The 19303-nt window shown below is 34.3% G+C and overlaps 2 protein-coding genes across 2 annotated transcripts; one reads left to right on the top strand and one right to left on the bottom strand.

Moving 5' to 3' along the window:
- Positions 1 to 6869: 6869 nt before the first annotated feature.
- Positions 6870 to 9182, top strand: LOC113324678 (F-box protein CPR1-like). Its single transcript, XM_026572976.1, has 2 exons — positions 6870 to 7549; positions 9122 to 9182. The coding sequence occupies exons 1-2, from the start codon at positions 6870 to 6872 to the stop codon at positions 9180 to 9182; spliced, it is 741 nt and encodes a 246-aa protein (XP_026428761.1).
- Positions 9183 to 11594: 2412 nt separating this feature from the next.
- LOC113321419 lies at positions 11595 to 15743 on the bottom strand. The gene is made up of 11 exons (XM_026569320.1): positions 15639 to 15743; positions 15505 to 15550; positions 14620 to 14945; positions 14237 to 14317; positions 13640 to 14092; positions 13391 to 13526; positions 13118 to 13280; positions 12728 to 12856; positions 12415 to 12609; positions 12199 to 12321; positions 11595 to 11974 (listed from the first exon to the last, which is right to left on the bottom strand). The coding sequence occupies exons 3-11, from the start codon at positions 14888 to 14890 to the stop codon at positions 11861 to 11863; spliced, it is 1665 nt and encodes a 554-aa protein (XP_026425105.1). The 5' UTR covers positions 14891 to 14945; positions 15505 to 15550; positions 15639 to 15743; the 3' UTR covers positions 11595 to 11860.
- Between the last annotated feature and the right edge of the window lie 3560 nt (positions 15744 to 19303).

Raw genomic sequence — 19303 nt, 5'->3', positions numbered from 1 at the left:
ACTAGTAATCGGTAGCTAATACCACTTTCTTAACTACCGATGGTATAAGGGTACTTTGGTAATCTCCATAAATTTGGACATCCCATAACCTTGTCCATAGGTTGGGAATAAAAAAGTAGCCCCTAATTCTTTAATGATGCCAGGAAATTGATTGCTTATTGGAATGTAGTGTTTTGATCTTTTGCAAGAAGATCACAAATAGATGCAGAAAAATTGTCAAAATGCAGGATACTAATGTGTAAGAAACCAAAAATCGTCAACGCTATTAGACCGATCAAGTGTCGAATTAGCCGATAATAACTCGATTAGTTTAAACACGAACAATAATTAATAGGAATTAATCTAACAACGAATTACATACGAAAAAACTAGTACTGTCAGATAGAACTCGAGAAGTTATGCGAAATTGAGTACTTGAACGTGTCATCCGGACACTGGACGAAGAAGATATCACCGGATGAGTGTAAAGGGAAGATGAATCATTTTATAGTCAAACCAACTTGGCATCCCTTATCAGATCGTGGGTGCCTCAGTAGAATCGGGTCGGCCTTATCAACTCAATCGAGAGGATAAACTCTCATTTATTCTTCTTCTTTCTCTTTCATTCTTCTTTATTCTCCTCTTTCCTCTTTCTTCTCCTGTTCTTATTTCTCCGGAAAATTTGATAGAATCAAATGGAAGTTCTAGGTTCGGCAGAAGGAGGAGAAGATCTTTTAGCAGTCGGTGGTGTTGGGGATGGTGTGGCCATTGATTCAAATATGAATCTGAGATAAAATGAATTTAGGGTTCTCAGTAAATCGGTGAAGATGAAGATGGTAATAAGATTAAGATCGAGAGATGAATAATAGAACTGCGGGGAGATATGAAGAAGCGAGGGTTGAGGTTTAATTTCAGTTTTGAAGTTGTTATGGAGAAGAATCAGTGAGTTAGGGTTTTGCTTAAAGTTCAGAGAACAATTGAAAGATGAAATTGGTGAGCAGGGATAACGATTAGACATGGGTTTGTTGAGATGAGGATTTAGGTTGTTGTTTTGGGTTTGAATTAGAGTTTAAGGTTTTTATGAGAATTAAGTATTTGAGATGAGGATTGTGAGATGAAGACTAAGGCTAGATTCTTCTAACAAGAAGGTGGTGGAGTTACACTTGGTGCTGATTTAAGACTCGGGAGAAAATTGTAAGTTGAATTGGAATTCCTGAGGTTAATTATGAATTGTTTAGGAAACTCATTTGATTCAGTTAATTTTTGATGAGTTGGTGTTTATGTTGAGACAAAAATGATGATATAAAGTTGTCATATCTTCTTTGTGAAGTTGGGTTGAACAGTGATTGGAGTATGAAGTTAGAGGTGAACTGGTGGAAGTTTAGAAACTAAGAGAATTGGTGGAGAAGATTATATGAATGATTTGGGAATTAAAATTGGTAGTATACACTGGGTTAGTAGTGATTATGTATTTGGGAATTAAAATTGGTTATGCTGAGATTGAGATTACAGGTTGTGATGGTGGTGTTGAATTGAGTTTAAGGCAGTGGTATGAGATGCAGTTGGATTATTGCTCAGCTGATAGTGGTGTTAAACCTTAAGTGTTGTTGTTAGAGGGATTGAACTGAGTTTATTTTGGATGTGTGAATTGTTGATAATGTTGAAGTGAAGAGTATACTTGTGTTGCTAGTGGGTTGTACAGGTGAAAATATAAATGAGGAATTTGGAGTGGCAAGTGTGTTTCAATAAGCAGAATGGTCTTGCAATTGAAGGTTGTTAACTTAAATTGGGGTGAATGAGTTTACTTGAGATGACAGTGTTGAGGTAATGGAGTTACAGTTGAGATGATGTTGGATACGGCTTGTGATATTTGATAGATTTGACAGTTCAATGAAGGAGGCGGGATGCATTTAGAAATAGGTATATTACGGTATTACAAAGATATGAAGTTATATGTATTGTTGGTACCGGGATGGAGGTGTAGGTGAAGTAATTAGTGGCTCAGGTCAATAAAGAAGTTAGAATGGTGACGTAAAGTTGTAGATAATAATTGCTGTGAAAGCTTGTTACTGATGCTTTTGCAGGTAAAGCTTGAATTACCATTGTATTGAAATTATAGAACTGTATAGATTGAAAGTTTGTATTTTGATCAATTGAATAGAGTCAGGTAGCTAGTGAAACTGTAATTACACTACATTGTTTGCATGTTATCCCAGTCAGTCTAGATTACTCACCTGAATCAGTCCTATGGACTGAGTTAACTCACCGAGTTCCCTACCTTGACCTAGTTGACACTGACCGATTCCTTTGTGACCAGGACTTGACCTTTGACCGACGTTGACTGTTAGTTGACTCAGCTGACCATTAGAGACCGTTACTTGACCAGTTGGATCAGGCCTTTGGTTAGTAGGCTTGTTTATTGGACTTGGGCTTAGAGCCAGTTTTCCTAATTAGACATTTTGGACCTCTTGTGGTTTTAATTAGCATTTTGTTTCTTCTGCAAAGTCGTAGATATTCATTATAACTATCCAATGGACTATAAACTCAACTTATTGGATTAGTGAATCCTTAGATATGCTAAAGATAGAGAATAAGAATGTGTAAAATCATAAATGGACCTGGAACCATTAGATAGATTTGTGTAATTCTTGTGTGAGCCATTTTGGCTAGTTTCTTAGACTTCTTGTGTGATTAACAATTAGTTTATATTAACAACGATCGATTCAAGGATGAACCAGTGGATCATGGATCTCGAGGTAGGCGTGGCTTGTCATCAAAAGAGGTGGGAATACATTTGACTCTTTGGTAACCATTATTTTTTTCCTTTACAACAGTTTATGTTTAACAAACTCATGTATTTCTGTTTGTGCGCTCTATGCATTGTTTAACTTGTTTTACGATAATTCTTTTGATTCTGTTAATCTTTCCATGGTTTGGAAATAACCTGTAATGTGTTGTGGTCAATATGAATTGTTATGGGAAATAAGAATTTCCACGTGTGGTATATAGGATATGCTCCTTCACATTTCTACCTAGATCTTTTATGATATATTGGTCGACAGTTTGCGAGTTCGGAATTGTCGACATCCATATTTACGATTAGGTGTGGATTTGCGAGTTCGGAATTGCACAGCCATAGTATAAATTGTTTGAAGAAGGAGTTTGTCCATATACATGTTTGTTTACTTCTGTGAGGATATGCTCTTTCATATTTATACCTACATGAATTCAACTTTTATGCTTATATCGGTCAACAGTTTGCGAGTTCGGAATTGTCGACATCCATATTTACGATTAGGTGTGGATTTGCGAGTTCGGAATTACACAACCATAGTATACATTGTTTGAAGAAAGAGCTTGTCTGTATTCGTGTTTGTGTATCTCAGTGACTTGGTCACTACTTAATGTCTGAGAAAACATTATTGTTTTTCTTAATCTTGTTTATGATTACTTAGAAGTTAAATGTTAATTATTCCCACTTTCAGTTTTCAGAGACAGATCAGAGTTGCGCAGCGAAAGCCACAAGTGTTGACTCCGTTAATTAGTTAACTTCTGCTATGTTTATTATGATGTTTATTGTATATGTAAACCAATTGACTATTGTATATGTATCATTTGAGAGAATTTGATGTATATATATTCTGAGCGGGGTTAGTTTTTGGATAAGTTTTGGAGCAGATTTCTTAATTGAATGTTTAAATATTTGAATTAGATTCGTAGTTCCTCTTTATTTAGATAATCTCTTGGATTAGTCAGCTGCTATCTTAGGGGTCGCTATATAATGGCATCTCTAACAGATTTCTCAACTGCATTCGCAACTTGGTTGTCATCTCTACTGACAAAAGAGAAGCAACAAAAACTAAAGAAAGTACTTAAATGTTTTATTTCTTTTATTGGATTTATGTTCTCCTACTGTATAGACAATGGATCTTCAGTAAAAGCTTTGACCACTAGTTATGCATCAGTTTCAACATGAATTCTCCTTGTTGTATTTCTCTAGCCCACAGTAGCGCCTCACGTATAGCTAAGCACTCTCCTTGTTATGGACTTAAGACTCCATCATCATAGGAACCTCGGATTTCTTGGCATGCCCCTGTAAAATCACGCAAGACAATACCAGTTCCATCTTGTTTAGTAAGATGATTAAAGGATGTATCTACGTTAAATTTAGTGGTGCATTGTTCAGGAGGCAACCAGTGAAAAATGCTATCATTAATGCAGTACGGAACACTGTCAAAATTTTCATTGAAATAAGAACTTAGGTGGAAACGGATTTTGTTAATGGATGTGAAGGGATTAAGAGGAACTCCCTGAAATATTGCATCGCATTTGTCCATTCAGATGATCCAAGCACCAATCGTTACAGAAAAGAGCCATCTGTCATCTAGGATATCATTATTTTATGTGAACAAGATACAGTATTGCATTGGCTTCTAACTGCATCAATATCTATATGAATTCCTCTCCATACAGCTCGAGCATGTCTGCAGTCGAAAAGAGGATGCTCTACAGTTTTAGTGCCACGACCACAAAAACCATAGTGAGTATCGATACACTGTTGAAAGCACCCCAGTTTGTATCTTGTTGGATGGCACTCGTGTATGCACTTCTAGGCAAATATCTTAACTCTATGAGCAACACTAGATCTCCATAATGTTTTCCAAACTCCTGAAGGAATGCTTCTTCATTGACTTGAACCTCTGTTGAACATTTTGTTAAGTGATTATGTGCACTTTTAACTGAGAATTTTCGATTTAGCTGGAGTGCAAATCATTACATCTTCTTGGTAATATCAATAAATAAAGCTTGGATTCTCCTTGAAGTATTATTATCAAATAGCTTATCTCAAAGGACAACATTCGAAGTGCTTGTATCTGGAAGCATAAGTTCAAAAACATCTTGATAAAATCTGTGTAATTCATTAACAGGTAATGGAGGGTGATCCATACCTGGTATCCATTTATCCAACAAAATTTTGGTTGTCCTGCCATTATTGATCTCCATGAAGTAACTTTTATTGGATGATCTGGAGACCCTTAGTAATTACATTCCACATATATGAACAATTATTGGCTTCAATTTTTTGATGAAGTAAGTTACCCAATTCAAAATATTTGCTGCCAAGAATTTGAACTCAAAGTTTCCCATCTTCTGTACAAACTCTCCAAGCTAGTTTGGTAAGAAGAGCTAGATTGAAATCAAGAATACCAATGTCTTTTGGCTTACACATTTTAGAGTAAGAAATTGCATTGAAACCTCTACTAGAAGAATGGCCCAAGAAGAACTTCCTTTGAATGGTTGTAAGCTTTGTAATCAACTGATCAGGCAACTTGAAAGAGCCCATTTGATATACAGGAAAAGAGTTGAGAACATGTTTTATCATTGTAGACCTGCCATCTTGAGAAAGAGTGGTGGAGTTCTAGATAGATAATCTATTTCCAAAAATTTCCTCAATAGCCTTAAAAGTTTCATGTTTAGAGTGACCAAGTATGAGTTGAGACCCTAAGTATTTTTCTCTGGAATTCACGACCTTGACTCCAAGAATTTGAGTGAGAGTTGCAGCAACCTCTGGTTTGGTTCTTTTGCTGTAATCGGAAGATTTTTCAAAGTTTATTACTTGTCCTGACTGAGAACTGAAATTGTGAAGAAGCTCCAGAAGATTGTTGACTGAAGTGAGGTTTGCTTGAGTGAAAATCAAGCAGTCATCTGCGAAAAAGCTAATGATTAATGGCTGGTGAAGTGGCAGACACTTTAATTCCTTTAATGTTGTTGTTTTGCTGAGAAGCTACACGATATATTGAGAGAAACTCCATAGCTATAATGAATAGATAAGGTGAAGGAGAGTCACCTTGTCTGATGCCCCTTGTAGGATAAAATTCATTACAAGGTGAACCATTTAGAACCACTGATAAAGAGGTTGTGCTGATGCATTGATAGATAAGATCACAGAAGTCATCACTGAAGCCAAAATACTTTAGAACCTTGATGAGGAAATCCCACTCTAGTCCATCAAATGCTTTAGACATGTCAAGTTTAAGATCCATCCATCTTATATGTCATCTTTTCTTCTTCATAGAGTGGATAATTTCCTGAGCAATCACTGTGTTATCATTGATTAGTCTCCCAGAAACATAAAAAGCTTGATATGGTAAAATTATCTTATCCATTATAGGCTTCATTCTGTTGACAAGAATTTTAAAAATAATCTTGTAAGATGTGTTACAAAGACCAATTGGTCTATAATCTCCAACACAAATAGGTTTTTTGTTCTCGGGAATTAAGGAGATATATGTTCTGTTTATCTTCTTGAGAATGTGCTTGGTCTGAAAAAACCAAAGACCATGAGACAAACATCTTCACCCACTAAATTCTACTGACTTTTGTAAAAGCCATCTTGGAACCAACGGTGTTGTGCCTACTTCAAATGTTCCATCGCCAGATGCACTTGCGTAAATATCATCATTAAACCATGAGCATAAAATTTGTAATGCTTCTTTTGATAGCACTCGAGGTTAGGTTCAGGAATAACATCTCCCGACAGAATATATTATAATGCGTCCGTGTACAATCCGGTTTCCTAAATTAATTTAGGTAACACTCATATTTATACAAAGTCTTTTTCTTGTGAGTGTTCAAAAACTTACTTGAAAACCCTATTTTCTTTTTCCTCATCCTCTCACACGACATGAAGTTCAAGAAGAAGAAAGTGGAAATTGCAACAATGCCAAACCCTCCGGAAGAGATTCTCCAAAAAAATCTTCTTAAGGTTACCAACAAGGTCTCTTGCACGATTCAAGTGCGTAAGCAAGTCTTTTTGTGCACTATTTCGTAGCCGTAGTTTTCAAATTTTGCGTAATGAGCTTAGTAACATTAGAAACAATACTATTATTATGTTTTATGAAGGTGACGATATTTTTGCACAGTTCTACATGATTGATTATAAGTCGGTATCCGCTTTACTTCCATTGTCAACATCATCATCAGCAACAATATGTGAATTTATTAATAATAGGATGGGTTTTCCTACCATATTTCTACATTATCAAGTTGATTTTTTGCCTGCCTGTAATGGCTTGGTTCGGGTTTATCTTACCCCAGAAAAATGGGGGGATGCAGAATTTTATATTTGGAACCCATCAACAAAAGTATACAAAAACATACCCACGGCACCAGATGTAGACTACGAAGAGATAGATGAAGAAACAGATGGACATGGATTTTTTTATAATTACAAGATTGAAAATTACAAATTGATAAGGGATGTGATCAAGGCTGTGATCAACAGGGATTCAAAGTGTTCCAATGTTGATGTTTATACATTAGGATCAAATTCGTGGAGAAGCATACAAGGCATACCTTACCATCTTTATCACAAACGAGCATTTGAAGTGATATTTCACGGAGCTCTCCATTGGCTTGCGCTTACTTTTGAAAAAGACTTTGTATTACTTCGTTTTAATATTAACAACGAGATATTCGAGGAAGTAGCACTGCCTGAAGTACTTATGCCATATCTCGAACAACCTTTGGAAGAAAATACGTTTGGTATAGATGTGGCAGTGTTGGGAGGGTGCCTATGTGTAGTTTTTCATGTTTATAAAGTCCACGTTAACATATGGACGAAGCAAAATTATGGAGTGCGGAAATATATGATTAAAAGTTTTTCCATTACCCAAGAGAGTATAACAAATAGTAGGTATTTGTAATTAATATGGAATTTCAAGAACGATGAGATTTTATGGAATGATGATCAGGAGGTTTTCATATTGTACGAACCAAAGAGCAAAATATGCAGAAAACTGGTGTTGGGTTCTGTTAACAAATTGTATGTAGCAAGGAATTATATGGTTAATTCGATTGTGTTTTAATTAAGGTACTTTATGAAGGGTCTTATATCATGTTTGTGAAAATTTAATATTAGGAGTGTGTCTCAAAACTTATTTTTATTTTTGTAAGAAACTCTTTTAATTTGATTTTACATTTAATCTTTTTGCCTCCCTGTAATGGGAATTTTACTTTGTTATTGCCCTCTCCTACTTACCAACCATATATCCTTGTTCCGCCATAGGATTATGGAGCGAGAGATTGTTTTGGACTAATTTTTCTCAAAGATTGTCATTATCTCCCGTGGATAGATGCAAAAAAGTTGGAAAATTGGGAAAATGCCCCAGTACGAGGTGCAATATTGGAAATTTACTCCAACTTCAAAAATAGTTGGAAAAATGTCTCATTCCATTAACATTGCCACCCAACCCAGTTAAGTCATACATGTAAGGCCACCATCACCACCAGGCCACCACCAAAATAGCCGCTGCCACCACCTGAACCTTAAACTCCGAACCCTAAACCTTGATCATTGAATTTTAAACCCTTAACCCTGAATTCTGAAAGGTGTATTTGTCTTTTTCACGTGTGTGGTTTCACACATGTGACTTAACTGGGTTTTTGACGGAATCGGGCGTTGTTTTCCAAAATTTTAAATGTTAGGACAGATTTCCAGCATTGCACCCCGTATTGGAGCATTTTCCCAATTTTCCTGAAAGTTAATGTTGAGTTTTTGAAGCCAATTGCTCTCGATTACAGTCCTTCAATAGATTTGAGGGAATCTTTTCTTTTTTTTTTTGACGTACAATTTGGATGAAAATTAAGCATGAGAACTAATTCTATATATGTACAGTGTCGATCTTAATTATGTCAAGATTTGTGATCTCATTACTAGCTTTTTTTTTTTTGTAAATTAGATAGTCATTCAAATGGCTAACTTAGGGAGTTAGAAACATTTACATCAAAATATGTAGAGCCATCGATGTTGGGATTACATGATCTTCCCTAACATTAGATTTATCTATTTCTTAAGATTAAACAATACAAGAAGGTGATACAAATACCCAATTAAGAATAGTTCTAAAAGATTTAGCTTCCTTAGCTAGAACATCAACCACATTGTTTGCTGATCTGGGGACAAAGAAAAAACCCAAAAAATTTGAACAAAAACTAATTTCTTGTTTTCCTCCATGATGGATTGATTTTGCCAAGTTATCTGAGAAGCTAAGTCTTTCAAATAATCAAAAAGGTTCTTGCGATCCGCTTCAACGCTGAAATCTAAGAATCTGCATTATCTTGCCCACTTCGTTGCTTGTAGGAGTCCTAATGCTTCTGCTTCTTCTGGGGATGCTGCTGAGATGGGTCATTCTCTTCCTTAATTATTCAAAACTACCTACATCAGATCTTATAATTAAGGAAAAACCCGTTGGTTCAATTTCTGAAACCCAAGATGCATCTAGATTAATCTTATTTTGTAGTTTCATAGGAGCTTTCCAAGTTGCTGTTTTTTTTCCAGTAATGCTGGCCAAATTATTTGTTGCATCATATTTCTCCTTATGCCAGAAGTTTAGGTGTCTCTGTATTTCTAAAGCTAACTACAAATAGGATTGGTATTTCTTCTCAAATCTAGATTGATCTCATTACTATCTAAAGAGTCCATATATGTTTTTACATATTAGAGCATCGACTGAATATGAAGAACTCCATTAAAAGAATATGTATCTACCCATAAAAGGGACTTGACCTTTTGCCAAGATGATTGCCTTCTTTACTTCTGGACTCTAATTATTGAAAAGGCTCTGAATCTTTTCTTATATACAATATGTTCACTTATAGATGGCAAAAGTTTTTTATAGTGGAGTTTAAGACGATTATTATTAATTTTTGTGGTCAGAAAATGCCGATGCTAGGAAATGTATTTATATTGCTTGGGAAAAGGTTTGTACTCCTCTTGATGAGGTGGTCTGGGAATTAAAAGAATCAAGGACATCAATAAAGCTTTGTTGATGAAGCTTTTATGAAAAATTCAAGCTGCGGACGCTGAAATGACAAAAAAAATCTTAGGAAAGTATGAAGAAAACCACGGTAATTGGATTTCTTATTATAGGAAATCCTCAATTTCGATAGATTCAGATTTGAATGAGTATACTAGATGGATTGCTAGGTCTGGTAAGAAAGTGTGGATTTGGAATGATGCTTGGATCCTTTATTCTACTATTTCTAAGGAGCTTCCTGATAATAATTAATTCAACCATGAAAGTTTGTGATTTGATTGTCCACAATCAGTGGACAATTCTAGATGTTATAATTATATGTTGATAATTTACCTACTCCACATTCTGATGATGACTTAATGGTTTAGAGTGGTAGTCAAGATGGTGTTTACTCTGTTTATAGTGTTATTGAAAAAATTATAATGAAAATTCTTGAACTATGATGGTATAAGAAGATTTGGAGTTCTTGTGTTTTTCCTTCCACTGCTAGCAATGTTTGGAAAAAGAGGATCCAAGCTGGCTTTTAGATGTTTTATGTGTTAATTATAAAGGTCATGATACTACGAATCACTTATTATGGCATTGTGACTTTGCTCAGATCATCTAAAAACGACTATGAGGTTTTTTTTCTTTTCTGAATCCTTACTATTGTTAATGTTTGTTAAATCTTTATAAGCATAAAATTCGGTGGTACAAGAACTTTGGATTAGTTCTAGCTCAATGTTATGGTCAAATTGTGGTTCATGAAAACTAGAATTTTATATGAAGATAGTGTAACTGAAATTGTAACTTTTAAGAGGAGGATTATTCATAGTGTTCATGATTATGAATTAATACTCTAAAGGTGATATATGTAGACTCATTATCCTTAAGTTCTCTGATATAGCCTGCTGAAGATGGTCAACGTTGCTGAATGTTTCTTCAGTCTATCTGTAGCTTCAAATATCTTAATTTATTGTGATCAAGAGAAAATCCAGGTATATATGGTTTCGGATTCATGGTGCGTAATTTGAGTAGGGAATTCCTTATAGTTATGTGAATCGATCCTGGTATTAAAAAGAATTTTATTGCAGAGATAGTGGCCACTATCTGTACCTTAGAATGGTTTGTGGAAGTGAATTTTTTACAAGTTGCAGAATATCCACTTCAAGCATGCTTACTGTGAGATAAACTTTTTAGCTGATTTTTTGGCGAAAAAAGGGGTTCATCTTGCAAGGGGTCGAGTAGTGCAGCTTTATTCAAGACTTAGTAACATGTATAGACTAGAATTTCCTTATTGTATTTATTTTAGATTTAACGTATTTTTTGGTTTTGGGCTTTTGCTTTGTTTTGTGCGGTTTCTCTTTTGGGACTTTGGGCTTTCTTTATAAGACCCTTGTTTTTTCTCTTCTTATCTCTTTGAGCTAATATGAGTGGGTTATTTCTGTTATTCAAATATAACAACAATAAACACCCAAATCATTTAAACTAATGTCTTAACTAGGAAAATTTAGACCCCTCTAAAATCAATTCTTGCTTCCGCCACTAGCGAAGGGAAGGAAGAAATAAAAAATTTAGGATTCCAGAATCTAGAGGAACCACTACGTAGCCCAACGAATTACTACATAATATACCAGTTCCTCATCGATTAATAATATCGGCAACTTTCTACCCTCCTAATATGAATTCATATGGAATTTTTTCTCAAAAGTGGTTAAAGGGATCATGCAAGGACATGTATTTTCATACACCAAATAGAGTACGCACTCCCCATTTTGCATGCAAACATTGATCATAAAGGTTAAAGGTTATATATGATATTAATAACATTGATATTATTGAAGTTATGGGTACAAAAGTGTAAGAAAAAAATTTATATGCACAAATATGTTAATCTTATAGAATGTGAACAATGAAAGATTACAGAACATACAAATTCAAGAACATGAAACATCATATAAATTGGTTGATAATCTTCATTTAGTTTCCCATTAGGCTTTTTTTTTCGTCATTCAAGTAGATTTAATAATCTTTTTTGTTGTTCGCCTATTAAAAGATTCACCCAAAACCTTGAAAGGGTAAAGTTAATCATCATTGAGAGTCATAATCGTTGGTATTTGTCCGTGATTTACAAAATCTATTTTGCTCAATCTCACACAACACAAGACTTTCTCTGGCAGTTCTTCTGGATTTTGTGCCTGTAACAAAATCCAAAACCATAAGTTAATCAGGGATCCAGTGAAGAGATTACACTTGCATATTAATGTTACTGATGAAATATCATATTATCTTCGTTCCTGGAAAAGAGGTATTATCACTTTTTTTATTTTAGCCTAAAAAAAGGCCATATTGAAAAAGTGATAATAACTTTTTTTCCAGAAATGAGGGGAGTATTATATTGTAAGTAACTAAAAAAAAATACCTGAATAGTTAAACCAAGATCAAGTATGCCGTTTTTAAGACGATCACGAAAAGAATCAAGTCCTTTTCTCGAGATATAGCTAAAACGGTGTATGTCCAAGTCAATTTCAAAATAATTTGAACCCTGCATTATCAGAAAATTAGAAAGGGAATTCTACTGCACTCGTTGTTGATCAAAGTAAGATGATTCACTTATGAATAATAACTAGACATATACCCTATAAAAATTATGTTGAGGGCGCGACAACACTGGTTTTTCATTGTAAGCATGTACAAGTTTCCTTTCCGTAGAATTTAAGTTAAGCTCATCTGGATTGACCACACTAGCCATTATTTTTAGCCTCTCCCTATAAGAAACAATACATTCCTTCGTAAACCCTTTCACCTTCTCCATTTCATCCTCAACTAATTTCTGCATCACATGCATATGTGATTAGAACTCCAATATCTGAGAACAAGAACAAGAATGCAAAGGACTTAACTAAATTACGATGGAAAATCATATTGCAGTAGGAAATTAAGGATACTACCATGATGCAGTCCTTAAAATGAGGAGAAATCTCTTCGTCAAAATTTTCAGAAACTTTGAAATATAGAACGAGACTCATTCCTTCACCATCGCTATCTCCGAGGAACATAGCCGCAGCATAAGTAGGAAGCTAAGACAATGAAAAAAAGAAACTGATTGGTCAAAAATATGCAACACCGTACATATGAACTATAAGTTGAGTTTTACTACCTCTCATTCTAGAAAAGAAGTATTGTATCACTTTTTCATTTTAGCCTACAATAGGTCAAACTGATAAGGTGATAGTGACTCTTTTCCAGAAGCATAAGGAGTAATATTTTAGCAAGAAAGTTCCAAAATCACCCAGAATACAAAAAAAAAAAGAACAATGAATAAATAAAACATATAATACCTGTATATTAACAATTAGGAGTGAGGGTACTTTATCGTGTGTATTTACATAAGGAAGCTCAAGATGTTGAGCAATGTGATGTACTTTTCGAGGGCACACAAAGAGGTCAACTCCAATAGGGATGTAAGGGCTATAATCTGGGGCAAATGATTTTTTCTTGTCTCTACGTATTGTATTATAAATTTCAGATGGTTAGTTCACCTAAATATATCTGAAAAACATTTATTGAATATTACACAATTTGTAAAACTGGAGAAGAAGGTAACAACTTACTTAAAATAGTTAGTACCACGAAGTTTAAAAATTGAAGGTGCAAGAGGAGACCAAGATCCTTCCAAGGGATTTTCTATTTTGGAATAAGGAATGGTATGTCCTGCTCGAGGTCGATATAAGAATCTCTTTTCTGCACCTGAATAGAAGTAATACTACATCCATTAGCTCATGTTGTGGATAAAGAATAGATATTCTCTAAGATTTCATTTGTAAAATAGACGATTTAATAAAAACAAATAAGCTTCTTACCATTAGCATTTTCATCTGGTTCAGAGCAGGATTTCCTCTTAAAAGAGAGTCTAAGAACGGCTGACTTCATCTTTTGAGATAGTGGAGTTGTGTTTGGATGATGTAGATTTTTGTCATTAAAACTTACCGAAGGAATTAATCTACGTAGAAGAGTTTTAGGTGCATTTTCTTGATTTTTATCTACAGAATCACGTTTATCCTCTTTCCCGCAAACATCCTCAGCTTTTGCTAAGCAAGAAAACTCATACCCTTTTGTAGTTACAACAAATCCATCAGTTTCGGACAAACCATCTTTAGTGAACTTCTCAGTTTTACTTCCATCAATTTTCAGGTAATGACTTTCGTAGTATTCCCCGTACGTGCGTCTTGTATCCAAAATGCGTTGAGTCTCATAAGGACAAACTTGACTACTGGAGATGTTACCGATACAATTGCCTACAGATGGAAAACAATCTGCGGGAAATTTCCTAACTTAGTTAAGGATTAGGAACTCAAAAATTTATTTTATTACTAAATCAACATTCCTTAAAAGTATTATCTGAAATACGGATTTTATTTCCTATATTCATAAGTTGATAAAATAATAAGATGAATTACCTCCATGAACGCTGATAAAGTCCTCATCAGAGTCAGAATCAAGAATACTGGTAGAATCAAACCAAGCTTCATCTTGACAAACTATCCCGTATGAAAAAAAATGCAACGTTAATTACAATATCACTATCAATACTTATTATCATATAAAAGAGAATCATGTTATCTAACGTTGAAACACCAAATTCAATTTTACATTTGCTAAAAGTCTAAAGTGTCATGTGAAGAATAATGAGTTTAAAATGAAGGGACACCGCTAGTGTATCAAAAAAATTATTTGTTGTATGAATATGTATCACTTATGTTTCAAGTGGGAATGTAAACGAGCAATCACCTTTTTTTTACTTAAAACACCTGCGAAAAACGATGCAACACAGAAAAATTACCTTCTCCATCAATCTGACCATGGTGCCACTGTAACTGTGTGAGATGAAATGTCAAATTGGAAACCTCAGATTTTCTTGCTCCAGTCTGAAAATCTACATGTACAACATCACAATTTGTGAAATCTCCCAAATTTCCCACATTACTGATTGATTTCCTAGGTGTGTTAGCAGTGGAAGAAATCCTCCCACGACGCTTTTTGAGCTTTGGTCTGACACCATGCCTCCTTCTGGAATCAACTTTTGTGCCATGAGTTGATACACAACCACCCATTGTGACAAATTGGCCTTTGAATCAGATCCCAGAACCACAAAAATATATAACAAACCTGCCATTGTCATTCATTAGTTCAAAGTAAGAAATATTACAATTACAAAAAATGAACAAAATATATATCATCATTTTATATGTCGTTACGGGTGTTAAGGAAGTCTAAGGTAAGAAAACTACCTCTATTAGGTGCCACTTAGGCAACACTCAAAATTACCAACCTTAAACTGCAGCAATTGTCGTTACATAGGTCATATAGTTAGATGTCAAAAATGCACTAATAATGCGCGTTCCCTGAAGAACCTTGTACTGTTCTTTTAGGCGACCATAAGCAACCATTCCTAAGCCTTTAGTTATCTAATTGGGCGTGTGTTTTCTCCATATACGGCTAGACAACATTTTGTCTCCCCCGCCAATATAAAAAAGATAAATATTTATTTTGCATAATGGTGCACAACCAGCAAAGCAAAAAAAAAAAGGTCATAGTTTCATATTTACGTGGCTTTTATATTTCACTGCTAATCACCAATACAAGAACGTACAGTTTTAAAATTTTAATTCCAATTTTATCTCTCTTACAAATTTCAAATTAAAAAAAAAAGTCATATTGTAATTACCCGAGGTCTTCCTGGATCAAAGAATTGCACTTTCACATTGAAATTCCTGTAAACAGAAACATAAAATCAGAATTTAGAATAAATCAATCGAATGAGAATTCTTTATTTAATTTTTCTTATAAAGACAGAGACACCTTGGAAAAATTGTGAAATAGTGTTGCAGAAGAAGATTATGAATTATCTCTTCTTCAGCAACAACCAAAATAAAAAACAACCTTAGAAATGAGGAATCCATAGAAAATAAAAGAAAAGATAGTAATGATATTTGTGTCGTTGGATTATGTTTAGATATTCTGAAATTTAACCAACACACACAACTTCCGTATTTTTCTCTTTTCCTCTTTTCATGTTCTAAAATAATCCCTTCTTCGAACAAAAACTTCTCCCACGTATTTTGTAACCAAAAAACGTAGGATTAAATGTAAGGACAACTCATCCTTCCTTTCTCTCTTTGTTTTTTTTTTGCTCTACGCACTTTCCTCATTTTTTTTTCTTTTTTCTTTTGTCCTATGATGAAATTTTATTTATTTATGACACTAGAAGGTTAGGTTTATTAATGTTAATTTTATATGCTTGGTTAAGAAGTTAATGATTACTCCCATTATATGTGCTAAAAGTTTGATACCTCCTAATATACCTCCTTATATAACAAAACTAAAGGACATTGTTGGAATGTAGCAGGCACATTTGTCAGGAATTCCTAATCTCCAATCTATAAAAATGATCAAATTGTTTTTTTGTGAGAGTTTAGGAAGTGTTAGACATATGATCATCCATCATACGATCCACCAAATTTTAAAATTGTAATCTAATACAATGCAGTATGATAATATTAATTAAGATTCTGTTAAGAAAAAAACACAAAAAAAATATAAAACCCTAGAAAATTTCATCTTCTTCTTCTTCTTCACTTCTTTGATTTTTTCTTCTCATTTTTTTCTTTCTTCTTTCTAAATAGGCCTAAAAAGCCTTTTTTTTCTTCTTTACACCGCTACTCCCTTCCCCCTTCTCCCCCTTCCCATCAGAACTTTTGTGATGTTCTTGATAGGATGGATAATCACCTGATACTTCACTAAATGATCCGGTCACAACCATCTGTAGTTGAGGAATAATAATTGGCATAGGTCTGTTCACTACACGAGAGTTCCGGGTAGTGTTCCTTTTAGCGTTACCACTAGGTGGTGGAGGTCCTCTACATCGGTGGAAAAACAAAACCTCATAGGTGTATAACTACACACGACATGTTTTATGGTAGCAAGCAAACTTTTTTTTTTTAATCAAAATAAAAAATACATTAGAGAAAAAAGGATGTACACACAATCTACTGAAGAAAATGAATGAAAATGGAGAAAAACTTATAGATTACAGAAAGATATTCTCCCAAGTGTTGAGAACTGCACTTTTTCAGATGCCTCCCAAGAAAAAACCAAAGGCTTCGCTTCAATACTCAACATCCTTTTTGAAATTATAATTTGTTTTTAAGATTAAACAATTTCTTTCTCTCCATATAGAGTCCACACTACAACAGCTGGAAGCAGACTCCAATATAATTTCCAAAACTAGAAAAATGAGAGAAATGCCAACACTGAGCCATCCGATACATGGAAGAAGGAAAAACACATTCCCAACTTTCTCCTGGTAAGATCATAGACTAAGGTTTGTGTGCTATTTTGCAATGAAGAAGTAGATGATTTTGAGCCTCTAGGCCCAACTTTCAAAGTCCTATAAAATGGTTCCAAACATGTACGCCTTTTATGTTGCATTTTAAAATCCCATGTTTTTCTAGATCTTTTGTTTGGTTTCTTTTTTTATGAATAAGATTTAAGAAGTTGATTTTGACTTCTGGAAACAAAAAAGTCAGCGCTTAATGTTTGGATAGGTTTTAAGAAGTTTCTTTTGCCAGTGGATGCCTATGATGAGTACATTCGTATGGAAAAAACAACATCATACTAAAATATCAGTATGTTTTTTGAAACTTCAGTCAACCATATTAGTCCATGTTTTTACGACAACCAACACAAGTTGAGGTAGACCGACTACTAGCTGAAAATGCAAAAGGCTTTCCCAGAATGCTAGGTAGCCTTGATTTCAAGCATTGGATGTGGCATGGACATCCATATGCTTGGAAAGGTCAATATAAGAGACACTACTGAAAACCAATTGTTTTTTTGGAAGCGGCGACTTCTTATAATCGTTAGATATGGCATGCTTTTTTTGGACTCCCGAGTTCATCAATATATTGCACAAATAACCTTTATTCAAGAACTGAAGTATGGAGATGCTTCAGGTGCAAATTTCACTGTCAACGACAATAACTATAACGACGGACGAAATTTATCTAACATGGTCAATATTAATTCAAGCTTACGCTCAGATACCCGAAGCCGAGGTGCACCATGATAAAAGAAACTCTAACAAGAGGCAAATGGCATGTCGAAAGGATGTCAAACGAGCATTTTGAATTTTAAATAGGAAAAGTTATATATAATTCGTTTAAAGCAATAGAAATGAATATGGTTATGTTTGCCTATATCATTTTGCATAATATAGCAATCAAGGAGACCATACGGGATACCAGTTGGACAAGTTATCTATATAAGGATTTGAGGAAATAAATTCAACCCCTTCAGGGTGTACCCACAAAAAACTATAGAACAGTCCAAAAGAAAATTCAAAACAAAGATTTACATTTAAGACTAAGAGAAGATCTCACTGCGCACAATTAGGCAGAATTTGGAAGAAGAAATCCTCACATGTTGTTTGTTGTTACTTTATAATTATCGTTTCAGCTACAATATAAATTTTATAATATAATAGGATGTGAACACCCTAATCTAACTATTTTAGAGAGATATTATATTATTGATAATATAATAATAATAAATCTATTTAATTTTTGGATGTACAAAGAAATAAAGTGAACAAAGAATTTATAAGAAGTTAACCGGAAGTCTAGCTACTAGTTGGGCACCAACTTCTTTTTGAATGACTAACCCTATTCTATGGAAAAGAAAATTTCCAATTTTGATGTTGGTGTCATGGCTAGTAATATAGTACTTCATTCTCTTCAAAAAGTCTATAATATCGTCCCCGGGTTCACCCAACGTTGAAAAATCTAAGGCGGCGAAACCATATCCATGAGACCTGGATTTATCAAAATACTTGGTACGTCTCCGAGCTACAATATTGGACACAACAAGACTTGGTGTAAATGCATGTAAACCACCACCTGCAAAAGGCGAAAGCACAGTAACATCCTGTTAGAGCATTGCTCGGTCGAACTCGCATGCGTTGCTATCTCAAGCATGTTTGTCAATGTTAGTGATCAAAACTATAAGTCTTGATTTCTATCCTATTTGTAGATGTCTCTAACTAGGACATAGATAGTGTAGTTGAGCTTAAATCTCTCGACGTTCATCGAAGAACTACTAAGGGGAGCTTGTGAAACTTCTTTGACAAAAGGTATATGGAGGCTTGAACTTATCTATCACTTGAAAAGTCTATTTCTACTATCTCCTATATTGATACATAAGTCGCGTTATGATATAGTTTTCTCTATACACATTTGAGATTTCGATTTGAGTATATCTCGCTTACATATTTCTCGAAATATGTGTCGGTAAGCTTTCGTTTCGACCAAGTTCATCTTATATCATGAGAAAATTTCCGAGTAACATCTTACATGGTTTGTGTGATACAATCATTTGGTGTAAGACTTGGAAGGTTTCAATAATGATTATTTCAATATCTTGAAAATTTCTTTGATGTTAATAGTGTGTGAAAACGGCTATTGACATTA

This window comes from Papaver somniferum, chromosome 11 (assembly GCF_003573695.1).
Source record: "Papaver somniferum cultivar HN1 chromosome 11, ASM357369v1, whole genome shotgun sequence".
Taxonomy (NCBI): domain Eukaryota; kingdom Viridiplantae; phylum Streptophyta; class Magnoliopsida; order Ranunculales; family Papaveraceae; genus Papaver; species Papaver somniferum.
This window is presented reverse-complemented; position numbering and strand designations above follow the sequence as displayed.

What these genes read in the sequence shown, in the direction of transcription:
- LOC113324678 (XM_026572976.1), top strand. Translation starts at nt 6,870, where the DNA reads ATGTTTTATGAAGGTGACGATATTTTTGCACAGTTCTACATGATTGAT. An exon ending in GATGTGGCAGTGTTGGGAGG is followed by an intron (nt 7,550 to 9,121) that starts GTGCCTATGTGT and finishes CGTTGCTTGTAG; the next exon opens with GAGTCCTAATGCTTCTGCTT.
- LOC113321419 (XM_026569320.1), bottom strand. Translation starts at nt 14,890, where the DNA reads ATGGGTGGTTGTGTATCAACTCATGGCACAAAAGTTGATTCCAGAAGG. An exon ending in TGGTCAGATTGATGGAGAAG is followed by an intron (nt 14,318 to 14,619) that starts GTAATTTTTCTG and finishes CATACGGGATAG; the next exon opens with TTTGTCAAGATGAAGCTTGG. An exon ending in ACCAGATGAAAATGCTAATG is followed by an intron (nt 13,527 to 13,639) that starts GTAAGAAGCTTA and finishes ACTTCTATTCAG; the next exon opens with GTGCAGAAAAGAGATTCTTA.